The sequence below is a fragment of the Cucurbita pepo genome, chromosome LG05, assembly GCF_002806865.2.
Source record: "Cucurbita pepo subsp. pepo cultivar mu-cu-16 chromosome LG05, ASM280686v2, whole genome shotgun sequence".
NCBI classification, from domain to species: domain Eukaryota; kingdom Viridiplantae; phylum Streptophyta; class Magnoliopsida; order Cucurbitales; family Cucurbitaceae; genus Cucurbita; species Cucurbita pepo.
The window spans coordinates 9,783,502-9,806,007 of record NC_036642.1 but is presented as its reverse complement, the minus strand read 5'-3'; the positions used below and the strand labels follow the sequence as shown (position 1 = coordinate 9,806,007).

Sequence of the window (22,506 nt, the reverse complement as noted above, 5' to 3'; positions counted from 1 at the left end):
GGTAAGGTTGGGCTGTTATAAAGAAGGACAGAGGCTTTCGAGGTGAACTTTCCTCTTTTACATTGGATACTACTTATTGTTTGTACATTGAATTGATATGGTAAGGGGATACATTTAATATCTGTGGCACTCACATCGGGGTGAGTTTGGACAGACTTCATCTGAGACCCTTAGAAGACAAACCCACATGGAAGACAAAAGACATTATTCCATCGTCTTCTCCCAAGAAAAGTAGGAGATAGAAACTTTCCATTAAAGTCTGATCACCAAGTGAATACCTCACCTTTCTCTTTCTCTTTTCCACTCTTTTTATTTCCCCCCTTGTTTCTGGTGAAATTTCCTGGTCCTCCATGATCTGAAGGGCTCTTAATTCAGTTCCTTATCCCAATATGCAATGGAAAGTTGCTATTGTTATTAGATTCCATTCCAATCATCACCTTCAGGTGATTGGACTCTTTGAAAGCCATCTGATCCATTCAGTTCACAAATGGACAACCCACATGGCCTCTTTAGCTAATAGACAAGCCATATAATAAAGAAAATTGGAGCAGGTGAAAAACCCGACCAAACATGAACATGTGGACCCTCTCTAATAGAGTCGAATCAAGTACTTTTCTTACCAAATCCTTTTCATTTAGAAAGAACAATCATTAGTTACAAGAACAACCTTGCCTCTAGTGTTTGTCATTGCTTCACTCACCCTTGCATGTGAAGGGGGGGTTCTTCTTGTATTGATTTGATAGCAGTTTACAGCAGCTTATCTTTTTGGTTTGATTTTACAGATAGCATTTAAAGCCTTGCTTTCTAATGGTTAGAAATACTTTTAAGCTCACATCTAATTAGTGAAAAATTTCGTAGAGTTAGTATTACGCCGAGAATTCATTGACACGAAGCGCTTGCAGCCTCTCCTCAAACTCCTCAATGTGTTGTCTGAAAGCGCGTATGCGCGCCATTTGATTATGCTCTTATGATTCTATTTTGCTTGCTGTGTTTTGCAATCCGGGATGGGAAGAGAAAGACTTTATTCTCCGACGGGACTAGTCACTGGCCCAGGTTTCTTTTTTATCGAACGTATTCAGCCCACCTCAAACAAAATGAGGAAAAAAGGAAAGAGAGAGACCCTCTTGACTTTTTCAAACGATGCTCAGGATCAAAGGACGATGTGTCGTTTGAAACGAATAATTTATACAAAAGTTACCAACCTAATAATTTATACAAAAGTTACCAACCTAAGAATGAAAAATTACTAAAATGATGTGTTTATATGATCTCTGGTTTGTTATTAGTGGTTGGAGTTTTTATCGGCAATTGTCGTACAAAATTTGTAGCTTTCTAATCTAAGTAGTTATATTTTTTTTATAAAAAATTAGTGATAATAATTATTATTATTTTTAAAATTGAACTCCCTTCCAAAACAATCGTGTATTAGGATTAGGTTTTTGTGATGTTTAATATATGATTTGACAAGTGAAAAAGTCAATGAAAATCTATATATATACACTCATCATATAAATATCAGAGGATAAACTCCTAAATTCATTTTTTTATGTTTAAAATTAAAAATCAATATACTATGTTACAATTTAATTATAATAGATTAAAGATTGATTCATTGTACCAAGTTTATCTCCAATTATTAGAAGATCAACATTTTATGTAATAATCAAATCATCTCTGGTGGCATTTGCTTGGTTATCCATAAATTCACTGAATAATAGACTAATTGTGGGATTAGATGGATTCATCACAACAACTGCATAATGCATTCCAAACCAGAATTCCAGATTACAACAGTCAAAATCATACATTACAATTTACGTCAATCGAGTTAAATAATCAAACTATATGAAATCGGTAGCGAAATTTTTTCAGAACAGAACAAAAGTGGTAACTATCTTCCTCATCCAACCACGCCCATGTCTTCTTCAACTCCAGCGTCGTAACACGTATCAAATTCTCCAGCTGAATAGAGAGAGTCGTTGGAGGCGATCGTCGAGGGGTGTTCTTGAAATCTGATGAACAAGATCGTTGAATGGTGTTCCTTATGTCTGATGAACAAGTCTGGCTTTAAGAACAAAGGAGTAGATTACAAGAACAAGGAGGCATTGACTACTTTCAGCTTTAGAGCATTAGTTTAGAGCATAAATACAGACCATCAATCATCTTGCTATTGAGAGCTAGTCAAATAAGATTGAATAGGGCTCCCTCCCTTTGATCATATAGAAACTCAATAACAGGAGGGAAATGCAGTGGAGTTCCACAAACAAGTACCTTCTCAAACCATCATTGAAAACCATTTGTTGAAGAAGGATTCTCTGAGACTGTTGTAGTAGCCTTCGGAGGTTCATGACTAGTTTTGCTAATGATTCCCTTACCGAAGTACTGGGCAATTACAGAAAACCCATCTTTTGAACTCTTCACTAGCTGGAAGAACTGATCTTGATCTTTATTCTGCTCCAAGCTTCTCTTCATTTCTAGAACTTTTCTGTAATCTGGAGCACATTCAGGGCATTCTTTTTCATTATCCCCCAAACAACGCTGATGGAATGAATGCATACACATGAAGTGAACAGCTGGGAGATCAAGAGTGAACGTGCAAGCAGTGCACTTGCTGAGTTGAAAAATTCTTGCATTTGTTCTAAGATCTTCAATTTCTTTTCTCATTGCCACTGTGTCTTCCTGCAGAGAGCTAACACGGTTAACGAACTTCATTTAACGAAAAAGCTAACAGTTCAGAGGGTGGGATTGTATTTGGTTAAAGCTAGAAAATACCATATCTGCAGCTATGTCCCTAAGTTTTTACTCTAGCAATGTTAGGTAGAATAAATGAGAAAGCTTCAGGTGCTCAACAAATGTACTCACAACGTTTGTTCCCTGATCGAAGTAGTTCGATTGTGGAAGCTATAACTTCCTTTCATCATCATCTTTAAGTTATGTTTTTTTTCTTTTGAAGTGCTTCAACAATTAATATCATCCAGTTACATAAAATAAATTTGGGCCATTTCCAGTTAGAAAGACGAAAATTGCTAATTCCAGGAGCCTAGTTTCTGATTTTGGTTTAGTATGATAAAGTCATTTTCTACGTATTTTTCATTTGCTAAATTTGACCAAGCATTCAAGAAATTCTTTAAAATGAATTGCATGAGTAAGTACGAACCTGATACTTGTCAATTGCTTGCCTATCCTCCTCAATCATCTTGGATTCCTGTTCAAGCTTTCTCGCAATGTAGTCCTTGATGACAGAAAGTGTGAGGCATGGATTTCTTGACAGCGTCTGAATAACTATAATAGGAGGCAAGATATCATCCCTTTCAATATAGGTCAAAACTTCCTTCACTTCTTTGGAACAATCTTCTCCCAGTTCGCCGAAGTACTTCAATAAATCTGCCCATAGAGACGGGTCACCTCCCTTTCCTGAATCGCTCAATCTTTTACAGCAAGCAATTAAACCGTCGTGGTCGTGAGTTTGCATATAGCATGCTATAACCTCCTTGTAGAGTTTCATCTTTTCATATAAATACATAAGGCCTTCCCTAAACGCATTCATTTCACACAAAATAATCACAAGATCAACATCATAGAGAGGATTTTCCAGTTCTGATGGCCATGCACTCTTAAGCAGGCGTAGTCCCTTCTCTTGCCTCTCAAGCCGGTCCTCAAAGCTTACTTTCGTATTGGACTCGGCTGACATCAATGTGGCTTCTGATCTTTCCACAAAACTATTACTTCTTCCATTGCCAACTTGAGACATTGATGGAAAGTTTAAATCATTTGACAGGTACAATTCCAACAGTGTATTGTTAATTTCAACCTGAGCAGGTGAGTCCGTTACCTTGTCTGTATACTTTTCAAAGAATTCCATAAGTGACTGTGGGTGATGAATAAAAATGTTGAGAAAGTCAACAGGAGATGGCAACATAGATAAATATGTGCGATTTGAAGATCTTTTCTTCAATGATTCACCATCCTCAGTGCAGAGCTTCATGAGAATATCAATTGTCTCACGTGGCTTGTGTGCGATTAGAATCTTCCCATACTCTTTAATTGTCACGCCAGCTTGACTAGGCTCGAGGCTTGCAATATATTGCAAGGCCTCATCATATCTTCCAAGGTCTTCAAGTAAGATCTTAAGGTACCATTCGTGCTTTCTTTCCCTTCTAGCAACATACATGGCATGTTCATGGTAATTGGCAGCACGACAAACCCTAATTGCAGTCTCAACATCAAATTTATGCTCTCCAGCACTATCCTCGTTCTTAATAAATACATTCAGCTTTTCCACATCTTTCAATTTGGTGTAGCAGTTTAGTAGAAGTGTGGTGTGATCTTTAGACGCAAGCCCTTTCTCGTGCAAATTTTCCAAGTAATTAGTGAGGTTATAGATTCGCTGAGCATCAAGAAATTTCTGTATAACATAAGAGGGCTCGAGATGTCCAATAGTATGGATATACTGGGCCATAGCCTCATCATAATCTTGCTTGCTGTATAGATGATCCCCATACTTTCTTAGCACTTCTGCAGTTGCAGCAGCATCAGCTTGTTGACTTTGAACAAGATTAATAGCTATGGTGTACAAATTCTTTTTAAATAGCATATCCAATTTGCTTTCCATATCTTTTTCCCCGATACATAGAGCCGATTGGTCGTCCATTATAAGTATAATACTACCCCACTCACAAAGCATGTGAGAAACGTCTTTAACTACTAGACTATGGGCAATCAGTCGATTCTTCAGGTCATAAATGTTGAAAGTGTTCTTGCCATTTCTCTGATCAGCAATTACGCAGAGAAGGTAACCACGAAACCAACCTACAAGCTTTTTTTCTCCTTCAAAAGCCCAGCAGGGACCACGTCCATCGACCTCATAAAAATAAACTGCCTCAGGACGACCAACGATCAACTCCTAATTACATAAAACACAGTAATCGTTATCATTATGACAGAACATTAATCAACACAATGACATGGCAAATGAGATATAGGAGAGATTAGAACTGCATACTGATCGATCACTCATTGTAACACCGTTCACACCACATCCAATATGATCCAGAGTTTGCCCCTTTGGTGGTTGACTCTGCAGGCTGAATAAACTCACTGAATCAGGAGTTACAGCAAATAACTGAAGAGCTTGACCATCAACTCTGAACCCCAGCCCCGTGATAGATGATTGATTCTTGTCTGAGATGTCTACCTGAAGCTTGAAACGATTGATACGTTCACGTGCAATGTCTCCTTTGATGCAGTATATATTACCATTATCTAGGCCAATTGCAATAAGTAGTATTGGCGGTGCCTCTTCTAGGACCAAAAATGATGTTATCTGCAGTAGTAAGCTCATAGGTCTCATAATTCCATCATTATCAGGAAATTGCTTCCAATGAAACAAAGAACGAACAATCATGGTTCAAAATGTCAAGCCTATAAAGCAACCGCATAAAACAGGATACTGTCTGAATAAAATGAAAACGCAACAGTACCTTTGCCTCGGGAAATTGATTAGTAAATATCCTCAAGATTCCAATGCACTCGGGACTTGTAGCACTTGAGCCCTCTGGCTCAATTTTATCAAGGTCAAAAACCTTCAGACACATAGTCTGTTGCGGAGGTATTTGCACATCTTCTCCAACAGTGACTAGAAAGTTCCGTTGCTGATCATCAATCAAAAGATACAAACGTAATCCATGTCAATGACATATCATCTACAATCCTATCTCCGGAACTTATAAATTAAAATCATGACATACTAGAAGAAAGGGAAAATAAATCTATAAGTTAGATTCATAAGGTGTTGATTAAAGAAAGAAAAAGCAACGTTTAGAAAGCAGTTCGAAGGTCAAAGTACTTCACAAATAGTTCATTTGACAAATTGGCATCCGTTTCAACCAAAGACACGCTGAAGCAGCACAAAATCCAAATTGCCCGATGGAAAAAACAGCTGAAAAAGAAATTACCAACCTTGAGCTGTTGCAGAAATGATACGGTCGAGGAATGAGCTTGAAATCCATAGCTGAACTTGAGCCCACGATCAAGTAGGTTAACGCTACCGTCATTGCAACCGATCACCACCTTCCCTCTGCCGCTCGAACAACACTCGATCTTCTTTTCCCTCACCTCTTCCGGAATTGTGCACCTTCCGGCTAGTTTCTCTTCGAAGAACTCGAATTTCCTCCATTGATACATCCTCCCTTCCTCGATTCACTTGCTATTTGAGTGATCGTTGAATCTCTCTAATACATCAACAAATCAAACAAACAATCACAATTTGCTATGAGATCAGTAACAAAACCGGAATCCTGAATCGAATTTCCTATCTCTCGTAGAATCAAATTTCCTATCTCTCGTAGAATCAAATTTGCCCTGTTCTCGTCATCCCCCTCTGCGATTCTCCAAATGACAACGTTCCGCAAACTTGCCTTCCCTCACCCTTCCGCTACCGGAACTTTCTAAACTCCGTAGAAGAATCAAGCCAGCCCAATAATATTCCGATTTTGGGCCGACTGCCAATAACTGGGCCGGTTTTGGAATATATCAGTGGCCCACAGCCCAATAATATTCCTCTTTCGGGCCGCCTGTCAATAACTGGGCCGGTATTGGAATACAGGAGTGCCTCAGCCCAATAACATTCCACTTTTGGGCCGACCGTCAATAACTGGGCCGGTTTTGGAATATAGGAGTGGCCCAAAGCCCAATAACATTCCACTTTTGGGCCGTCTGTCAATAACTGGGCCGGTCTTTGTAGGAGTGGCCCATTCAAAGTTGTAACCTTAGGTATACATCGGCTGAAATTTAGTGGGTATATATTTAACAACAAATTAAGAATTTCTATAATTATTTTTTACATTATAGTATCTACTGAAGCTTCCATGCACTCGACCGTACACTAAAATCTCTCCATTACTGATATCTCCGGTACCAGGTGGCTTTACGGGAAAGCACTAATCTAACGGGGGAGCGCCTTAAACGTCCGTCCATCACTCATCTCTAGATCGAACTTTGACGGTGACCGTTAATCCTTCCCTCTTTATCTGCCGTTTGAACTGGTCTCACCACTCAACCCCGTTCTGCTGTGTTATTTACGTTTAAGTCCCTAGCGGTTTGGCGTAATACCCATTTTACCCTTTGTCTTATATATTGACTATGGCCCACAATTTGATTGGTTCCAGCTCGCGAAGCACTGGATCCTTCCCTTTTTCAAAGATTTTCTTCTGATGCTTAAAAAAATTAAAAAGAAATATTCTTTTAATAAATAAAAAATAAATAAAATGTTTATTTAATATATATAATGTTTTAAAAAAATAATCGTGGAAATAAGCCAGTGGAGTTCCTGCTGTGTTGTTGATTATTTGCTTGCAAAAAGGGAAAAAATAAAAAGACCAAAAAGTCGGCCACAATTAATTTTCCACCAAGGACCTGCCAGGTAGGATAGAAATTTGGATGACGTGGGGCCAATAGGAATAAACGTGGCTACTTAATGATACGTGGCGACGCCCATTCTAGAAAAGGTTAAAGTGGGACCCAACCGAAACGGTGCGTTTTGATATATTTATATTTTTTAAATTCCGGGCACACGTGGGATTTTTTATTGCTGAGAGAGGGGTAAATCAGTCATTTCGTCGGTAGTGCCTGCTTTCGGAAATCCCGGCGCATTTCTCAAATTTCCCGCGATTTTCTGTAAATAAGTACAACCTGTAATTTGGAAAAACAAAAACAAAATAAATTAAATAAATACATTAAAACATTTTCAAAATTAAAAAACAGAGAGAGAAACCCAAAAAAAAATAATAAAAAAATTGCTTTTTCGACGTGATCTATTAAGAGAAATCGTAGAATTTAAATTCGAGATTATTTATAATTAAAAATAATTAATTAGGCTAATTTAAGCTAAATCAAGCGCCTTTAAAACCTAATCCCTTCCATTCCATCAGCTTCTCTAAACAAAATCCTCCATTGCTCTGTTTCTTGTTCCTTAAATTCGTCAAAATTCTCATTCTACTGTTCTTGTTCTGTGTGTTTCAGTTCAAATGGATAACGAAACGACGAAAATTGTGTACGAAAGAATCTGCAAATTGGAGCCTGAATATGGGTTGAAGATCGTCGGCTACGTTATGCTGAACACCAACGAACAGGACATGATCCGATTGGCGTTCAGCCCGGATTGTATAATTCAATGTGTTATTAACACCGCCAAATCCGACCTCGGAATTCCCGAAGTTCCAATTCCATATGGTCGTGTTTCTTCTTCTCCATCCTCCCGCCTGTTCCTTCCCCACCAGACGTTCTCCGACTTCGCCCTGCAGAACCAGATGCAGTGGCTGTCGCTGGACTCGGCAACTCCGGTGAGGCGAAGCCGCCGGAGGGAGTTTCCGGTGAAAGTTTGTCATTATTTCAGTAAAGGGTATTGCAAACATGGGAATACTTGCCGGTATGTTCATGATGTTGTGGAGAAGGAGCCGCGTGTTGTGGTGCTTAGTGGAAGAGCGCTGGATAAACTTGAAATCGAGATTGTCGAGCTTCTGAAATCTCGTGGTGGGCTGCCGATTTTGATTGCGGCTTTGCCGATGGTGTATCGTGAGCGGTATGGGCGCAGTCTTCTCGGCGATGGGTATCTTTCGAAGACTGGGCTTAGCCTCACGCGGCTTCTTGCTCTGTTGAGCCGCATTCGTGTTCTTGACGGGTTCATTGCTCTGTTCTCTGTTTTTGCTACTCTGTTCTTTGATTTTGCTACTCTGTTCTTTGTTTGTGCTACTCTGTTCATAAATAACAAAGCTAAACCCACTTTCTGATTCTACAAATTGCCATTTTCAGGCCCCATGGGAAGAATTCGATAATCTTAACCGATGATTCTCCAAAACGCAATGAAATTTCTGAACAGAGTGTTCGACAGAATTCTTCCACTTTGGGCTGTTCATCTCAGAATTTGGCTCATTCATCAGCTTTTGAATTTTGAAGGAACGTGGAATCTGTTGGTGCAGTGCAGAAATGGAAGAGTTTTGTTTATCTACTGAGCAGCCACATGACTTCCCAGATTCTTGGACTGACCATCATGATGACAGGTCTGTGAAATAAAAAAGCCTTAACTCAAAGAAAAAGAACTTATGTTTCTGTAGTTTTTCTGGTTGTGTGTTAAATCATGCAGCACCGAAGGATTTAGTGAACCAGATACCCCATTTGCATCTCACGTACAATGACGACGACGACGATACACATACTTCGACGATAATTTATAGAATAACAGATTAAATTTCGAACAATCGTTTCGGTTTCGGTTTCGGTTTCGATTACGATAGGCTTTGNTTTTTTACCATCGAAAATTTCTTTATTTATTAAGTCAATATTTTCTTAAGGATTTTAGTTTCTACTAACAAGATCTCATTCTTTGTTTTTCTCATCTCTTCGGTCGAGATTGTTTTATAACTCTATTATATTTCATAATCGGATTGTTATAAACGCCACATAGATTAAGACATTGATCATCGTAAAAAGTGGTTCCAATCCTTCATTCCACCATAAATAACAAGATTACAAGTTTGATTTCATTTTTCCTCCGACCAACACAGTGTAAGTGATCATGTCATAGGAGATGAAGTTGAATGTCATTTGGGTCTAGTTCAAATCTTGAGCATGGATCGTTATATAAGCAAAACTTAGTCGACAATATAAGGGTGTGGAAAGTGTTTAATAGGTCTAGTCGACAATATAAGGGTGTGGAAAGTGTGGAAACCTCTCCTGAGTAGATACGTAATGAAGAGTCCAAAAATGTTGAGGAGAAGCCAAAAATGAAGCCCAAAGTGGACAACTCCACATCGAGTGAAAACCTCTCCCCAGTAGATATGAAATGGAGAATAGCCCAAAAACTTGAGGGGAAGCCCAAAGTGGACAATCTCACATTGAACGTGGAAATCTCTTCGTAGTAGATACGAAAAATAGCCCAAAAACTTTGAGGTGAGGTGAAGGGAAGCCCAAACAAGATAGTATCTAGATGAATATCTGTTCCGACACATTTTAAAATGGCGAGGATGCCAACGAGGCCAAATTGGACGGTGGGCTTGGGACACTACATGTTCCGTGACAGACATTCAAGTAAAGGAGGGACAAAGACATGAATGAGAGCAATTCTAAAGATATGATGGTTCAGAAAATATGCAATTCTTTTGTGGTGGCTACGAGCAATCCGTGCTACCTAGTGAGGGTGGTCATGTGTGGTGGGTGTGTGAGAGCCTTTTTAATTTTCAACTAACCATGAAAACAATAAAATACAAATATTATTCAACCCAAAATTTGTTTTTTTATTTTTTTTATTTTCATTACAACAATATTTAGATAATAATAATAATAATAATAATAATAATAATAACATAAAATAAATCAAACAATAAAGAAAATGTTGAAAATAATGGAACTGTTATTTTCATTTTAATAAAATGGTTGTATAATTGGAATAATTATCATATTCATACCAGGCTAATCTTAATCCTTTGACTAAAATCACCGGAGCTTGCTTGATTTCTTATATGGACTGGTCAACGAATCCAACGGTGGAGAAAGTATCAAAAAACCACGAGATCAATCAGACGTTCACGGTGTTGCAGAGGAACATGAGGGACAATGCGGACGCATCGCCGCTGAGTCTTCCACTCCCAGTGAGCCGTTCGTAATAATCCACACAAAACAGAGACAGTGAGAGTTGAACCTCGTCCTGAGTCCAAACTCGCCTCACCACTTCCGAGTATCCGAGTCGACTCAGCACCGGCCTTATGCTCACCATGTATAGCCGCTTGTATCCTCCCAGTGCGGCGACCACTGATTTCACCGATGATGGAAGCGGCGATGTCACGTGCCGGAAGCACACATGTTCCCAGACTGATTCGTTTCGAGCGATTGTGCACCAGAGGCGGCAGACGCAGGCGGCGACGCCGAGTGACGGTCCGTCTAGCCGCTTGAGGATTTCGATGAGAATGTCGAGATTGTCGTTGATTAAGAACTTCCGCCGCTTCTCGTTCGCCTCAGGTATGTGATTCTTCTGCATTTTTACGTTTAAGCCGTAGTATAATTAGGAATTTGGAAGGTGGAAGCGATCTAGTTCTGTGATATATATGGAATTGAAACTAGATAGAGAGGAAAAGAGAGTGAGAGAGAGAGAGAGATCTGGTGAAAATTCATTAACAAGGAGAAAATGTCTAAGATAGGATTTGTCCTGCTGTGCGTCTCGAAGTCCGCGTGTTTGTGAAAATGTCTGTGAGAAGGATTGAGAGGGGAGAGGTAGGAGAGGGTATCGAGGAGGGAGGAGATGGGGCCAAGGAAGAAGCTCCAAACCAAAAAAAAAAAAAACTCAAACCAATGCAAATCAATGCGATTCCGCTTAACTTTCTCTTTCTTTGGCTTCTTTTTTCTTTAAAAAATTCGTTTAGGGGCTTAGCAGAAGTAGCTCAAAGCTGTAGTTGAATTTAGGGTGTGTATGTGTGTGCATATTCCAAGACTTTGGGCAAGTGTCCGTTGTGAGTTGGGAACCACTCTTTCAAAGAGAACGACCTTTTACATCAGCTAGGCATGGATATGTTTACTGTCTTTAATTCTGTTTTCACGCCTATGTTTTCTCAACTTCGGTGTGTGGACCATATCCACACGTTAAAAATCACGGGCCTACACAATAATATGATATTGTCCACTTTGAGCATAAGTTCTCGTGGTTTTGCTTTTGGTTTCTCCAAAAGACTTTGCCAATAGAGATATATTTATTACTTATAAACTCATGATCATCTCTTTAATTAGCAACGTGTGATTTCCTCCCAACAATCCTCAATAACCCAAACATTGTTCATCCGATCCTAATCATGAACCACCAATTCCTCTATAGTGCCATATCAAATTATAGATTTCTAAAATGTTTATGATATCATGATAGATAGTATATGAATGCATCTTGGTTATGATTCCATTTAGTTTTACTATTATAGGAAAAATTGGAGAAATTGCAAATTTGGTTCCTATCCATAGGAGAAAGTTAGAATTTAGTTCATATTACATTTAGAATTTCATCTCATCTGATTAAATAAAATCTCATACATAATTCATATGGTTTGATTAGACACTCATTTATAGTCTCTTTGGTATAAATTTATTGAGAGTTTTATCTAACTTTCTTTAAACCATACAAACCAATAAATCTATTAACTTAACTTTAAATGGATCGGATAAAAATAACTAAAAGTCACGAAACTTTAAATGCATCTCATAAAAATAACTAAAGTTCAAAGTATTTTAAAATTTTGAAATTATGGGAAACTACTTTAAAAGATTTTTCCTGAAAACTATGTATAATGAAAAAGTATCTCATTTAAATATCCTATCCTCCAAGGAAATTATTCCACATACCCACGCCTTCTCTGCTCAGGTAAAATACTTTTGTTTGTGAAATTTAAATTTGTGAAATGTTGTTGGCTATATCTTAATTAACACATCATTTATTCTCTCTTTTAATCACATTGCTCAGCTCATCCTACATCTCTTTCTTTTCACAATCTCTCATCATTTAGTTTAATCCTTCATCTTTCTTCCCCATGATTTCTGGGAAGGCTTATCCATCGTACTCCAGAATCTCACATCATTTACTCTCCTTCCGTATTAAGAACAGAGGAATTCTGATTCTTAAGCTTTTCCCCCCTTCCATTTCTTAGTTCTTAGTCACTGTTTTATTGATGTAGATCTTAAGTAGATGGCATGGTAGACTTAGACGTTGCTCACCCTTGTTCTTTAGTCATGTCTCTCTCTCTCTCTCTCTCTCTCTATAGAAGAGAAATTTAATGATTTTCAATTTTTCACGTACAGGGATAGAGAAAGTTAGACTTTGATAAACGTGTTGACAATCGGATAATAATATGGTGGAGATATATTTTGCATTGTCTTTGATTATGAGATACCTATAGGTTAGCAGTGAAGTAGTGTGCTTGAATTAAAGCTATTGTTTTTATAATTATGAATCTTGTTGGATGGTTCATTTCTATTAGAAAACGTACAGCTTTTTCATATGGGTATCATATGATACAGTGATATATACTCATCATACTGAGGAAATGGATGCTGGAAAACTAAAAACAAAATAGACAGAACTTTATGCACTTGGGGGGAAAAGGTGAACCAGAAGACGACTAAATGCATTAAAAAATGTTTGAAAATAAGGTGTTGTTTGTGAGCAGGAAGAAAAGTCAGAGCGAAACAACAAGCACCATAGGTTTCCTCAGAGAAATTATTGATGAATAAATAAATAATGTAAATATGTCTGAGAAGAGCTATTGAAAATTATAGACAGGGCAGTGCCCATTTGATTGATTGTCTGATGGAGTTGGCACAGAAAGGAAACCCCCAAGTCCTTTGAGACAGAAAGCATATAATAAAACATCATTATATTGGGTGTTAGAATTGACATTTAGATTTATAAAAAGACCCTTTAGGTTGGGTTCTGGGGGAAGGAGGTGGGAGATTCTCTTAGGACACCCCCATGGCCCACCTTTATATTATATTCTTTTAGGGTTTATGAAGACGTTGTTTTGTTTCATGTTGGACTTGTCTATTGGACACATCTGAAAAAGCACTGTTCCCAAGTCTTGCTGAGAAGAACTTAATAATTGCAACAATACAACAAGAAACCCCTAAAGGTCAAAAACCAACACAAATTCTTACGTTTTCCCTTTCTCACTCGCTTATCCTTCCCGGTGTAAAAAGACTGCCTTTCGTACTTACCTTCTTGTTGTAGAGTTCTTGTCATCAACATCTTGTAATTTTACCCTTTCTCACACCTTAATATTCAACCCCCCTCTTAAATTTTTCATGCATATATTTGCGTTCTAAGATACTGATATACTTATATTATATAAGCTTAGTATTTTTATAATCCCAAAATAGTCACATTTTTCACTTTGCTGTAAATTTTTTCTTTCTGTAGTAGATTTAAAACAACCATTTCTTTCTCTTGCTGATTTGCACAATATTTTGTGCTCTGGATCTGTTTACATTTCTACCTTTGAAGTCTTTGTGTGCCTAAGCTATAAAATAGAAAAATGGTAAATAGTCCATTGGTTCCATATCTTTGTTTTACCCTCCATGGTCCCTGAAATTCTGTGAAATTGATCTTTCATGTCAAATATATATGCACGTGATTTGGTTTTGTATTTAGATATTTGTTTTTGTACGATTTTGAATTTAAATTTATTTATGTACTAAAAGTGCTGTAGATTTCCGATTCTTTGCATATAACATAGGTCTTGATAAGTTTCAAAACCTACTATATTTTAGCCAGAAAAACATATACTATTACTAGGTCGCTACAAACAAGTTTAACAGTGACCTGTGAAATTACTTCAGATTTTTTTAATCAAATAGGGAGTGGATTTTATGTTCTAGGAAGTGTATTACTATTGATAAATCAAGTGCTTAGGAAAAGAGCTTCAGGGTATTTTGGAATATCATTATGAGGAAATGTATTACCATTGATATGCTTTAGGGTAAAATCAAGGACTTCAAAGTATTTGGAATATCATTCTTAGGAGACCCCTTAATGATGATTAAGGATTGTCTTGAGCCGAACTCAAAACTATGGATAAAAGATACTAGACAAAAAGTAATAGGAAATCTTTTGCTTTTTTTAGGGAACTAGTCTTTTAAGTATAACTTAAGAGAGTATGGTTCGTTCTACTCCAAAATAGAAGATTGAGTAGATTGAAATAGGAGACATGAACGAACGGCTCTAATAAGGTATAAAAAGTAATTATTAAAAAGAAGAAAGAAGATGATGATAATTGAAGGGTAAAAGTGATGAGAGAAAGAAAATGAATGATGATTAATAATGGGTTAACTAAAATAATAGATATAAAGAAGGGTGTTGGTGCCCAAACACATAAAGATAAGTGCTTGGGAACAACATGAAGAAAACGAAAGAGCAAGTATAGAAAAGGTAAACAGAAGACGACTTGAAAAACAAACAACCAAATAACAATCAATCCTTCTAAAATCAAATGTTTATCTTATAATGACATCTTCCCTTCCCCATAACTGCTTCTCCTTGCTTCAACCACAAACCCCTCTTCTTCCTCCTCTTCTTCTGTAAACCAAACATATTTCATTATTGATTTTTCATAACATGTATTGTTGGATGTTCTCTATGGCAGTAGTGGGTATTTAGTGGAATGAGCTATATTCAATCATTAATCTTAATGCCCGTTTTCGAAATATAAAGATTTGAATTTTCGATGGGTATGTCACTTATTGCTTAGTTATGAAACTAAGCAAAGTTTATGGCTTTAATTGATTCAATTATTTGGTTGGTATAAATTCACTTTCTTTCAATTCTTGTAAGGAAACTAATGATAATAATGTCTTGCAAATACTGGCATTATTAAATGAATATAGTCTATCATATACACAAACATTCATACATACTATTATATCTTGGGTAAATAGGTCTTCTACCTATGACATACTTCATACATACTCATATCTTTAGCCATTTGCAAATACTATTCAACATATATATCTCAATAATAAAAAAACATATGAAATCCAGATTTAGTGATGATACAGAACAACGAGTCTTTTTAGGATACTTTGTCTTCACTTACATGCATTTTGTGATAATTTCTAGAACGTCGTAAATCACTCCTAGCAAAATATGCTTAACCTTAGAGTTCTCATGATTGAGCCAGACAAAAGAAAGGTACACTTTGTTAGTATAGGTAGTACTTTTCAATTCTTTCCTAGTCGGATATCGTATAATATATCATAGTGGGCCTATTGGTAAATTGGGCTCTGAAGAGTTCTGAAGTGAAATTGGGCTGACCCAATACTGTTGGGCCAGTATGAAGGCCAGGAATAAGGTATCATTCTTATTTCTTAGATTATACGGTATAATAATATTATGCTTTAATTTTTGAAACTTCTTCGCATACTCTTATTATTTCACCTGATATCACATCTGATAGTTAATTTTTTTTAAATTAATTATGATATAGATATTAAAAACAAAATTAAAAAATTAATAAAAATAGTAGAGAAGGGTGTAAATGTAATTGAGATGGGAGAGAGTTGAAAATGGGGGGAGTTAGATTCCCAAAAAGAAAGAAATTAAAAAAAATAATAATAAATGTAAACGTAAGCAGTCAGGTGTGGGCTAAATGGTGAGGTCTGTAGAGAGGGTACAATGAGGCAGCCATGGGACTGAATTTAGCCCTATTACTATTACTATTAGCCTTAGCCTTAGAGCCTTAGCCTTAGCTGCATTTTAAAGGACTGATTTTGACCTCTCACTCTAACCCTAATAAACCCTCTTCCACTCTTCTCTCTATTCNAAAAAAAAAAATAATAATAATAATAATAAATAAAACTTTTTAAAAAGTTAAAAAATAAGTTTTGGATGAAAATTCCAGAGATAATTCCAGAAACCCACAACATAAAAAATGCCTATAATTTTCTTTTTTAAAAAAACTTTAAACATTTAAAAAAAAAACTAAAAAGTGGGTTTACCATCATCAAAATAGCATTAGAACGTTTGTAGATAATTTAATAGAAAATTTTCGTCCATTTATTAATAGTAGTAATTTATATGTTAATACTATTTTTGAAGTTTTGGGGATATTTTTTAAATATTGTATTAACGATAAATGTATATATATATATTTTTTTTTAAGTTGAAGGTTTAAGAGTATTTTCTTTGTTTTATTTTCATTTAAATAATTATTGAAAAAATTAAATAGATGGTAACAAAATGGATCTTAAAAATGATATTGTACGTTGATTTGCATTGTGTTTAAAAAACGTTTTATAACCGTTATAAAACTACAGAAAATGACATGATGTTGTTAAATGATAATTAGGATGCTTGTATGTATTAAGTCAATGATATTAAATAATAAATATTTATAATATCCATTACCTGAATTAATAATAGATACCATCAATTTATTTATTATTATTTATTAAATAGGCTTACAAGGTTGCGATACAAAGTACAAATTATTTAAAACTCAATTAAATTATTAGATATAAAATTAAAATTTACGTCATAAACCATTTTTAAAAATTAAAAATTAAATACATACCAATTTGATAATTTAAAAATTAAACTTGTAACTTCAAATAAAAATAAAATTTAAATAAAAAAAAAAAAAAAATAATGAATTATAAATAAAAATATTAGAGACAAAAAAGAAAAAAAAAACGGGTAAAACGTAGCAAACCAAAACAGGTTCGGTTGCATTAATAAAAGGATAAAACATGTGAGAAACCCACAGACAATTTCCAGTAATTACCAACCAAAAATAAATATATAAAAAAAAAACGGCTATTCAAGTTCCAAGTCTTCCATGACGTCTTTTTTCATTAATTAATTAATTTATCTCTCCCCATACTAATTTCTTTCATTTTCCATTTTACTCCCAACATAAAAAAAATAAAAAAATAATAAAAATCCATTCGAGTCAAACTCAAAAACGTCTTAACGAACCAAAAATCGAGTTGGGTTTGTGAGGTCCCAACTCAGTTAGAGAGTAGAATGAAGCATTTCTTATAAGGATCCGTTTTAAAATTGTGAATTTAATAGTGATACATAATGGACTAAAATAGACAATATCTATTAATGGTGGACTTAGACTGTTACAAAATGATATCAGAGGCAGATATGGGGTGATGTGCTGTTGGTCTCAAGGGAGATGGATTATGAGGTCCTAAGTAGCTTGGACCGTTCATTGTAGCTTATAAAGGTTTGATATTTGAATGTTTATAAGATCTTAGTTATTTAACATAACATAAATAATTTTTTAAAAAAGAACGACTCGACAACGCAACTAAAAAATTAATGGTGGGATTGTGAAGTCTATTTGGTTGATCGGGTTAATAATATTATTTTGAAGTGTATTTATTTCCTTGAAAATCACATCAAGTGAGGTAAAATAAATAAGAAATTAAAAAAAAAAAAAAAAGAAAGTGAATAATTGTTGAAAGCAATAGGGCAGAGAAAAATGCGCATAGAAAAGCACCTGAAAAAACATCGGTAATTTACATAACACAACAGTTTTTCCTTTCTTCTTCTCAACGCCGCCGTCTTTGCAGTCCCCAAAATCAAAACCCCATTTCATAATTATAAAAATCATTTAAAAATCTATTTATTTATTTATTTAGTTATTTATTTATTCCATTTATTTATTATTTAAAATAATAATAAAATAAAAAAACACACAAGGGTGGGGGGTGGTGGGGTGGTGGTTCTGGTATGTTTTTTGTGTTCATATATATCCAAGAATCCGCAACTCCCTTTTTGGGACCCTCACTTGGTGTCTTTATCCACACCTTTTTTTTTTTGTCCTTCTTTCTCCCCCTCCTCTTCCATTTCTCGCCGTTGTTCCATGTCTTCCTCCTCCTCCGGCGGCGCCCGACGGCGGAGGCCTCGTGGGGATTTCGACACTCCTTCTTCTTCCCGCCGCCGCGCCGCCAATGGGGTTTGGCCGGAGCCATTTATAGAAGCACTTGCTACTCAAGTTGCCGTTGATGCCTCTCGCTCCCTCGGCAGAATCCACGCCGCCGCCGCTCTTTCCAATGTCTTCCAGGTGTGCCATTTTCTTCTCTTTCTTTTTTAGTGTATGGAATTTTGTTCATCAATAAAAAAGTAAGCGTTTTTTTTTTTCCTTTGACCACCATTCATTTCATAAACATCATAACAAATCTCTTATGTTTTTAATAATTCCTTGCGACCCAAGTCTTGAAATGCTTCATACATTGCAAAGCTTCAATCTTTTTCAAATGGGTATCACAAAAATTTGAATTTTATTGAAAAAAAAAAGGGTTTTTTTATTGTTTTTTGTTTTTTTGTTTTTTTTTTTTTTTTTTTTTTTTTGCCTATTTTAATGTCGTTTTCAAGTTTTGGTTTGGTGTGGGTTCTTTATTGAAGTGCCTTTAAAATTGTCTATTTTTGGGGCCCTTCTGAATATCTCATAGAAAAGGGGTCTTTTGGCGTAGAATTTGCCTTTATTGGCATGGATCTCTTTTCTGTTTTATAAATCCTCATTACTTTTTTGACTCAAAAAGCTTTAATTTCTTTTACCTTTTTTCTTTGTAGTTTTTTTATGTTTCTGCCATATGGGGATCACTATCACCAAATCTATTCTAATGCCCTTTCTGTTGTTCTATCACTAGAATGCAAATAATGGCTTTTCCATCCCACTTTTTTAACACAAACCCATGTAATTTAAGGAAGACAGAGAGAGAGAGAGAGAGAGACTATATGGTATTTATTGTGTTGTCTTTGTTTAATGTCTCAAACCATATGATATAAGACATTAATGTTGTTATGTCATGTCTTGTTACATATGACATTTTATGTAACGAAACATGTCCAAACCATACCATAAAAGTGGATATTCATTCTGTAACACTGCAATGTACCATAATGGGGTGTGGATTGTGAGATCCCACCTTGATTGGAGAGAGTAGTGAGAACGTTGGGCCCCGCCAAGGGTGGATTGTGAGATCTCACATCTATTTGAGAAAGTTACGAGTACCAGCGAGGATACTGGGCCAAAGGAGGTGTATTGTGAGATTCCACATTAATTAGTAAGAGTAACGAGTACCTTGGGCCCAGAATGGGGTAGACTATGAGATCACACATGGATGAGAGAGAGTAACAAGTGTCAACAAACATCTAGGGTGGTTGTGAGATCCCACATCTATTGGAGAGAACAATGAGTGTAGTGAGTAGGCGAGACTTCAAAGGTGGTTGATTGTGAGACCCCACGTTGGTTGAACGAAATATTCTTTACGAGAGTGTAGAAACCTCTTCCTAGCATACTCGCAGTAAAAGCTTCAAAGTGAAGTATGAAAGCGAAAGCTCAAAGAAGACAATATCAATACGAAAGTAGAACCAAAGGAGAAGGAGGAGGAGAATGGATAGAATAGGGCAGGGAGGCAGGCGGGTCAAAGCTAGAAGAAAGAAGAAAAGAAAGAGAAAAAGAAGAAAAGATTCTGTGGTTTTAACGAGAAGAGGCAAAGTTTTTACACCTTTCTTGGAAATGAAAATGCAAAAACACATAGGGAACCACGCTTTTGAATATCCCATGTTTTTAAAACCCTTTCGTAACAAAACACACAAAAGAAAACAGGGTTTTGTTCTGTTCTGTGTTGTGTTGTTTTGTTTTGTTTTGCTTTGCTTTGCTTTCTTTTGTTCATTACTTTAGGTTGTTTCATACTCCGGACCACTCCCTGACAAACAGATATCTTCTTCCCTCACTTCATATCTATGTTCTTTGTTTCATTTCTCAAAGACAACAAAGAAACATACCATTTTTTCATGTTCATCTCATCAAAAACTGCACATCTTTGACCCTGTCTCCCTCTGTTTCTTCACTATCTCCAAATTTCATGTACTTCTTCATGTACCCTTTTTTGTTTCTTCTCAAATTTGCTTCTTTTTTTGTGTCTCATATGCGCCAAGCATGGATTGCCACTCCCTTTCATTATATATATATATATATACATACATACAATCCTGTTCTGCCATTGTTTCCTGTGCTGACTGCTCGTGATTTATTGTGGGGTCTCCCTTTTTTGCTTCACATGCTTAGAGATTTGTTCCCCTCTTGTTGTAATCATGTCAAAGATCTCATCTTTTTGTACTTTGACATTTCTTGTCTCTCATTGACTGCTTCTCTGCCGCTTTGACTTTGGAGATTATGTTTTATTAACCTTTCTTTTCAATTTCTCTCAAGGTTTGCTCCATGTGGCGTGCTGTGTCTCGGTCGGAGCTGTTGTGGCATCGTTTGACTACTCAGATTTGGGGTCGGAGCTTTCGTCTGCTCGACACGTGGCGTGATGAATACGTCTATTGGCATACTACGGCGTGTAACTTTTGGAGACGTAGATATCTTCATACGATCCTCCAATTTGATCAATCTGATGTAGATGAGCCTGCTGGTTTGATGTGTCGTTGTCTTGCTCTCTCGTTGCATTACCTGGCATGTGGATTTGCTGATGGTACTGTTCGCCTTTTCGACCTTACCACGCGTCTCCATGTCGCGACGTTTCATCCTCACCATCGTGATCGTCTTGGCTTATTCTCGCGTGCTGTCTCTGGTATTGTCATCACCGATGCGTGCCTCGTGTTTGCCAGCGTGGATGGTGATGTCCATGTTGGAATCATAGCTGCAGCCATGAATGGTGTATCACCGACACGTCGGGTATGCGAAGGGAATGTGATGAACGACGGTGTGTTGGTGGATTTCGCTGGATGTGACCGGTGGTGGGTTGGTCTTTACGCAGGCGTACCTGGTCGGACGTTCCATGTATGGGATGGAAACACGGAGGAGCTCGTGTTTGTTGGCGGGTCGCTGACGGACCCAGAAGCTGTGACAGGATGGCACATGCTGACAGAGCCAACCGAGCCAGTGGGTCGAGTACGCGTGTCGAACCAGGAATCGGCAGTGGCGTGCACTAGGCTACAGCTGATGGTATTAGACTTGAGAGATCAAGAAGTGGTATTAAACGAGGAGGAAAATGGGGAGGTGAGGATAGTAACATCGATGGATGTGAGCAACGAGAGGTACATTGTGGTGGACGGAGAAGGGGTGGGTATAGTAAGAAGAGTGGACACAATGGAGGAAGTTTGTAGGTTCTTAGTGAGCGGGGCAGGTCAGAGAGGGGCCATGGGCTGCATCAACATGGGTTATGCAGTGATGAACTCGAGCGGGGCAATGAAAGTTTGGGAAATCGAGCATGGACAGTTTCTGTACAGGTTTAGGGAGAGGGTCGGGGCTGCCACGGCCATGGTGGCCAACGACCGGTACGTGGCGGCGTCGGGGTTCGACAGAAGGTTACATTTGTGGGATTTTGGTGCATAATTTAAGAATGGTAGGAGGAGAAGTATATTGGGAGGTCTTTTTTGGGGGGTTTATGTACAGTATGGAAGGAAGGAGTTGGGATTTGTAGCAGTGGGTGGGTGGGAGTGTTGTGATGTTCTTCCTTTTTTGTTGGAGTTTAGAAGAAGGGGAGAGTTTATGGGCGATTTAGATTATTATTATTATTATGTTCAATTTCTTTGTAAGGGAAAAAAGGAAAAGAATAGGATTCTTCATTGTTTTTGAACAATGTATTTTCAGTTTAATTTAAGGAGGAGGCAATTATTAAGTGTTTAAAGAATGATTATTGGCTTCTCCTCTCCATCATTCATCATCATTAATCCACATTACCATAATCACCGACGGCTACGGGGACGGCGAAGCTTTCCCGTCCCTATTCCCACCGCCTATTTCATTTCTTATTTATTTTTGAGAAAATTAAAATATATACATTGAAAATATACAAATACTAAAGAGAGGGAGGAGACTGGAGATAGGAACCGAAAATATAATCTTGTCACTAGCTCCATTTATCTAGGGGAGAAAATTGTTCTACACTCGTCTCACATTCTCCGTCTAAATAGGTATCTAGCGGAGAAAAATTGTTCTACACTCCCTTTCACATTCTCCGTCT

General features: G+C 36.9%; 4 protein-coding genes across 4 annotated transcripts; 2 read left to right on the top strand and 2 right to left on the bottom strand.

Moving 5' to 3' along the window:
* Window positions 1-1,738: 1,738 nt before the first annotated feature.
* Window positions 1,739-6,428, bottom strand: LOC111795267 (vacuolar protein-sorting-associated protein 11 homolog). Its single transcript, XM_023677576.1, has 5 exons — window positions 5,959-6,428; window positions 5,481-5,651; window positions 5,003-5,323; window positions 3,158-4,903; window positions 1,739-2,679 (listed from the first exon to the last, which is right to left on the bottom strand). The coding sequence occupies exons 1-5, from the start codon at window positions 6,181-6,183 to the stop codon at window positions 2,284-2,286; spliced, it is 2,859 nt and encodes a 952-aa protein (XP_023533344.1). The 5' UTR covers window positions 6,184-6,428; the 3' UTR covers window positions 1,739-2,283.
* Window positions 6,429-7,996: 1,568 nt separating this feature from the next.
* On the top strand, window positions 7,997-9,191 carry LOC111795156 (zinc finger CCCH domain-containing protein 18-like). Its single transcript, XM_023677432.1, has 4 exons — window positions 7,997-8,677; window positions 8,809-8,878; window positions 8,953-9,056; window positions 9,140-9,191. The coding sequence occupies exons 1-4, from the start codon at window positions 8,025-8,027 to the stop codon at window positions 9,189-9,191; spliced, it is 879 nt and encodes a 292-aa protein (XP_023533200.1). The 5' UTR covers window positions 7,997-8,024.
* Window positions 9,192-10,403: 1,212 nt separating this feature from the next.
* On the bottom strand, window positions 10,404-11,618 carry LOC111795856 (F-box protein SNE-like). The gene has a single exon (XM_023678464.1). The coding sequence runs from the start codon at window positions 11,027-11,029 to the stop codon at window positions 10,571-10,573; it is 459 nt and encodes a 152-aa protein (XP_023534232.1). The 5' UTR covers window positions 11,030-11,618; the 3' UTR covers window positions 10,404-10,570.
* A 6,774-nt stretch (window positions 11,619-18,392) lies between these two features.
* Window positions 18,393-22,121, top strand: LOC111795155 (transcriptional regulator STERILE APETALA-like). The gene is made up of 2 exons (XM_023677431.1): window positions 18,393-18,593; window positions 20,748-22,121. Exons 1-2 carry the CDS (start codon window positions 18,393-18,395, stop codon window positions 21,873-21,875), a joined length of 1,329 nt encoding a protein of 442 aa, XP_023533199.1. The 3' UTR covers window positions 21,876-22,121.
* Window positions 22,122-22,506: the final 385 nt, after the last annotated feature.

Excerpts from the sequence above, each read along its gene's own strand:
- LOC111795267 (XM_023677576.1), bottom strand. The coding sequence starts at position 6,183 with ATGTATCAATGGAGGAAATTCGAGTTCTTCGAAGAGAAACTAGCCGGA. Across the intron at positions 5,324-5,480 it reads ATCAATTTCCCGAGGCAAAG|ATAACATCATTTTTGGTCCT; the intron begins GTACTGTTGCGT and ends TTACTACTGCAG. Across the intron at positions 2,680-3,157 it reads AAGCAATTGACAAGTATCAG|GAAGACACAGTGGCAATGAG; the intron begins GTTCGTACTTAC and ends AGCTCTCTGCAG.
- LOC111795156 (XM_023677432.1), top strand. The coding sequence starts at position 8,025 with ATGGATAACGAAACGACGAAAATTGTGTACGAAAGAATCTGCAAATTG. Across the intron at positions 8,879-8,952 it reads ATGAAATTTCTGAACAGAGT|GAACGTGGAATCTGTTGGTG; the intron begins GTTCGACAGAAT and ends TGAATTTTGAAG. Across the intron at positions 9,057-9,139 it reads ACTGACCATCATGATGACAG|CACCGAAGGATTTAGTGAAC; the intron begins GTCTGTGAAATA and ends TAAATCATGCAG.
- LOC111795856 (XM_023678464.1), bottom strand. The coding sequence starts at position 11,029 with ATGCAGAAGAATCACATACCTGAGGCGAACGAGAAGCGGCGGAAGTTC.
- LOC111795155 (XM_023677431.1), top strand. The coding sequence starts at position 18,393 with ATGTCTTCCTCCTCCTCCGGCGGCGCCCGACGGCGGAGGCCTCGTGGG. Across the intron at positions 18,594-20,747 it reads CTCTTTCCAATGTCTTCCAG|GTTTGCTCCATGTGGCGTGC; the intron begins GTGTGCCATTTT and ends ATTTCTCTCAAG.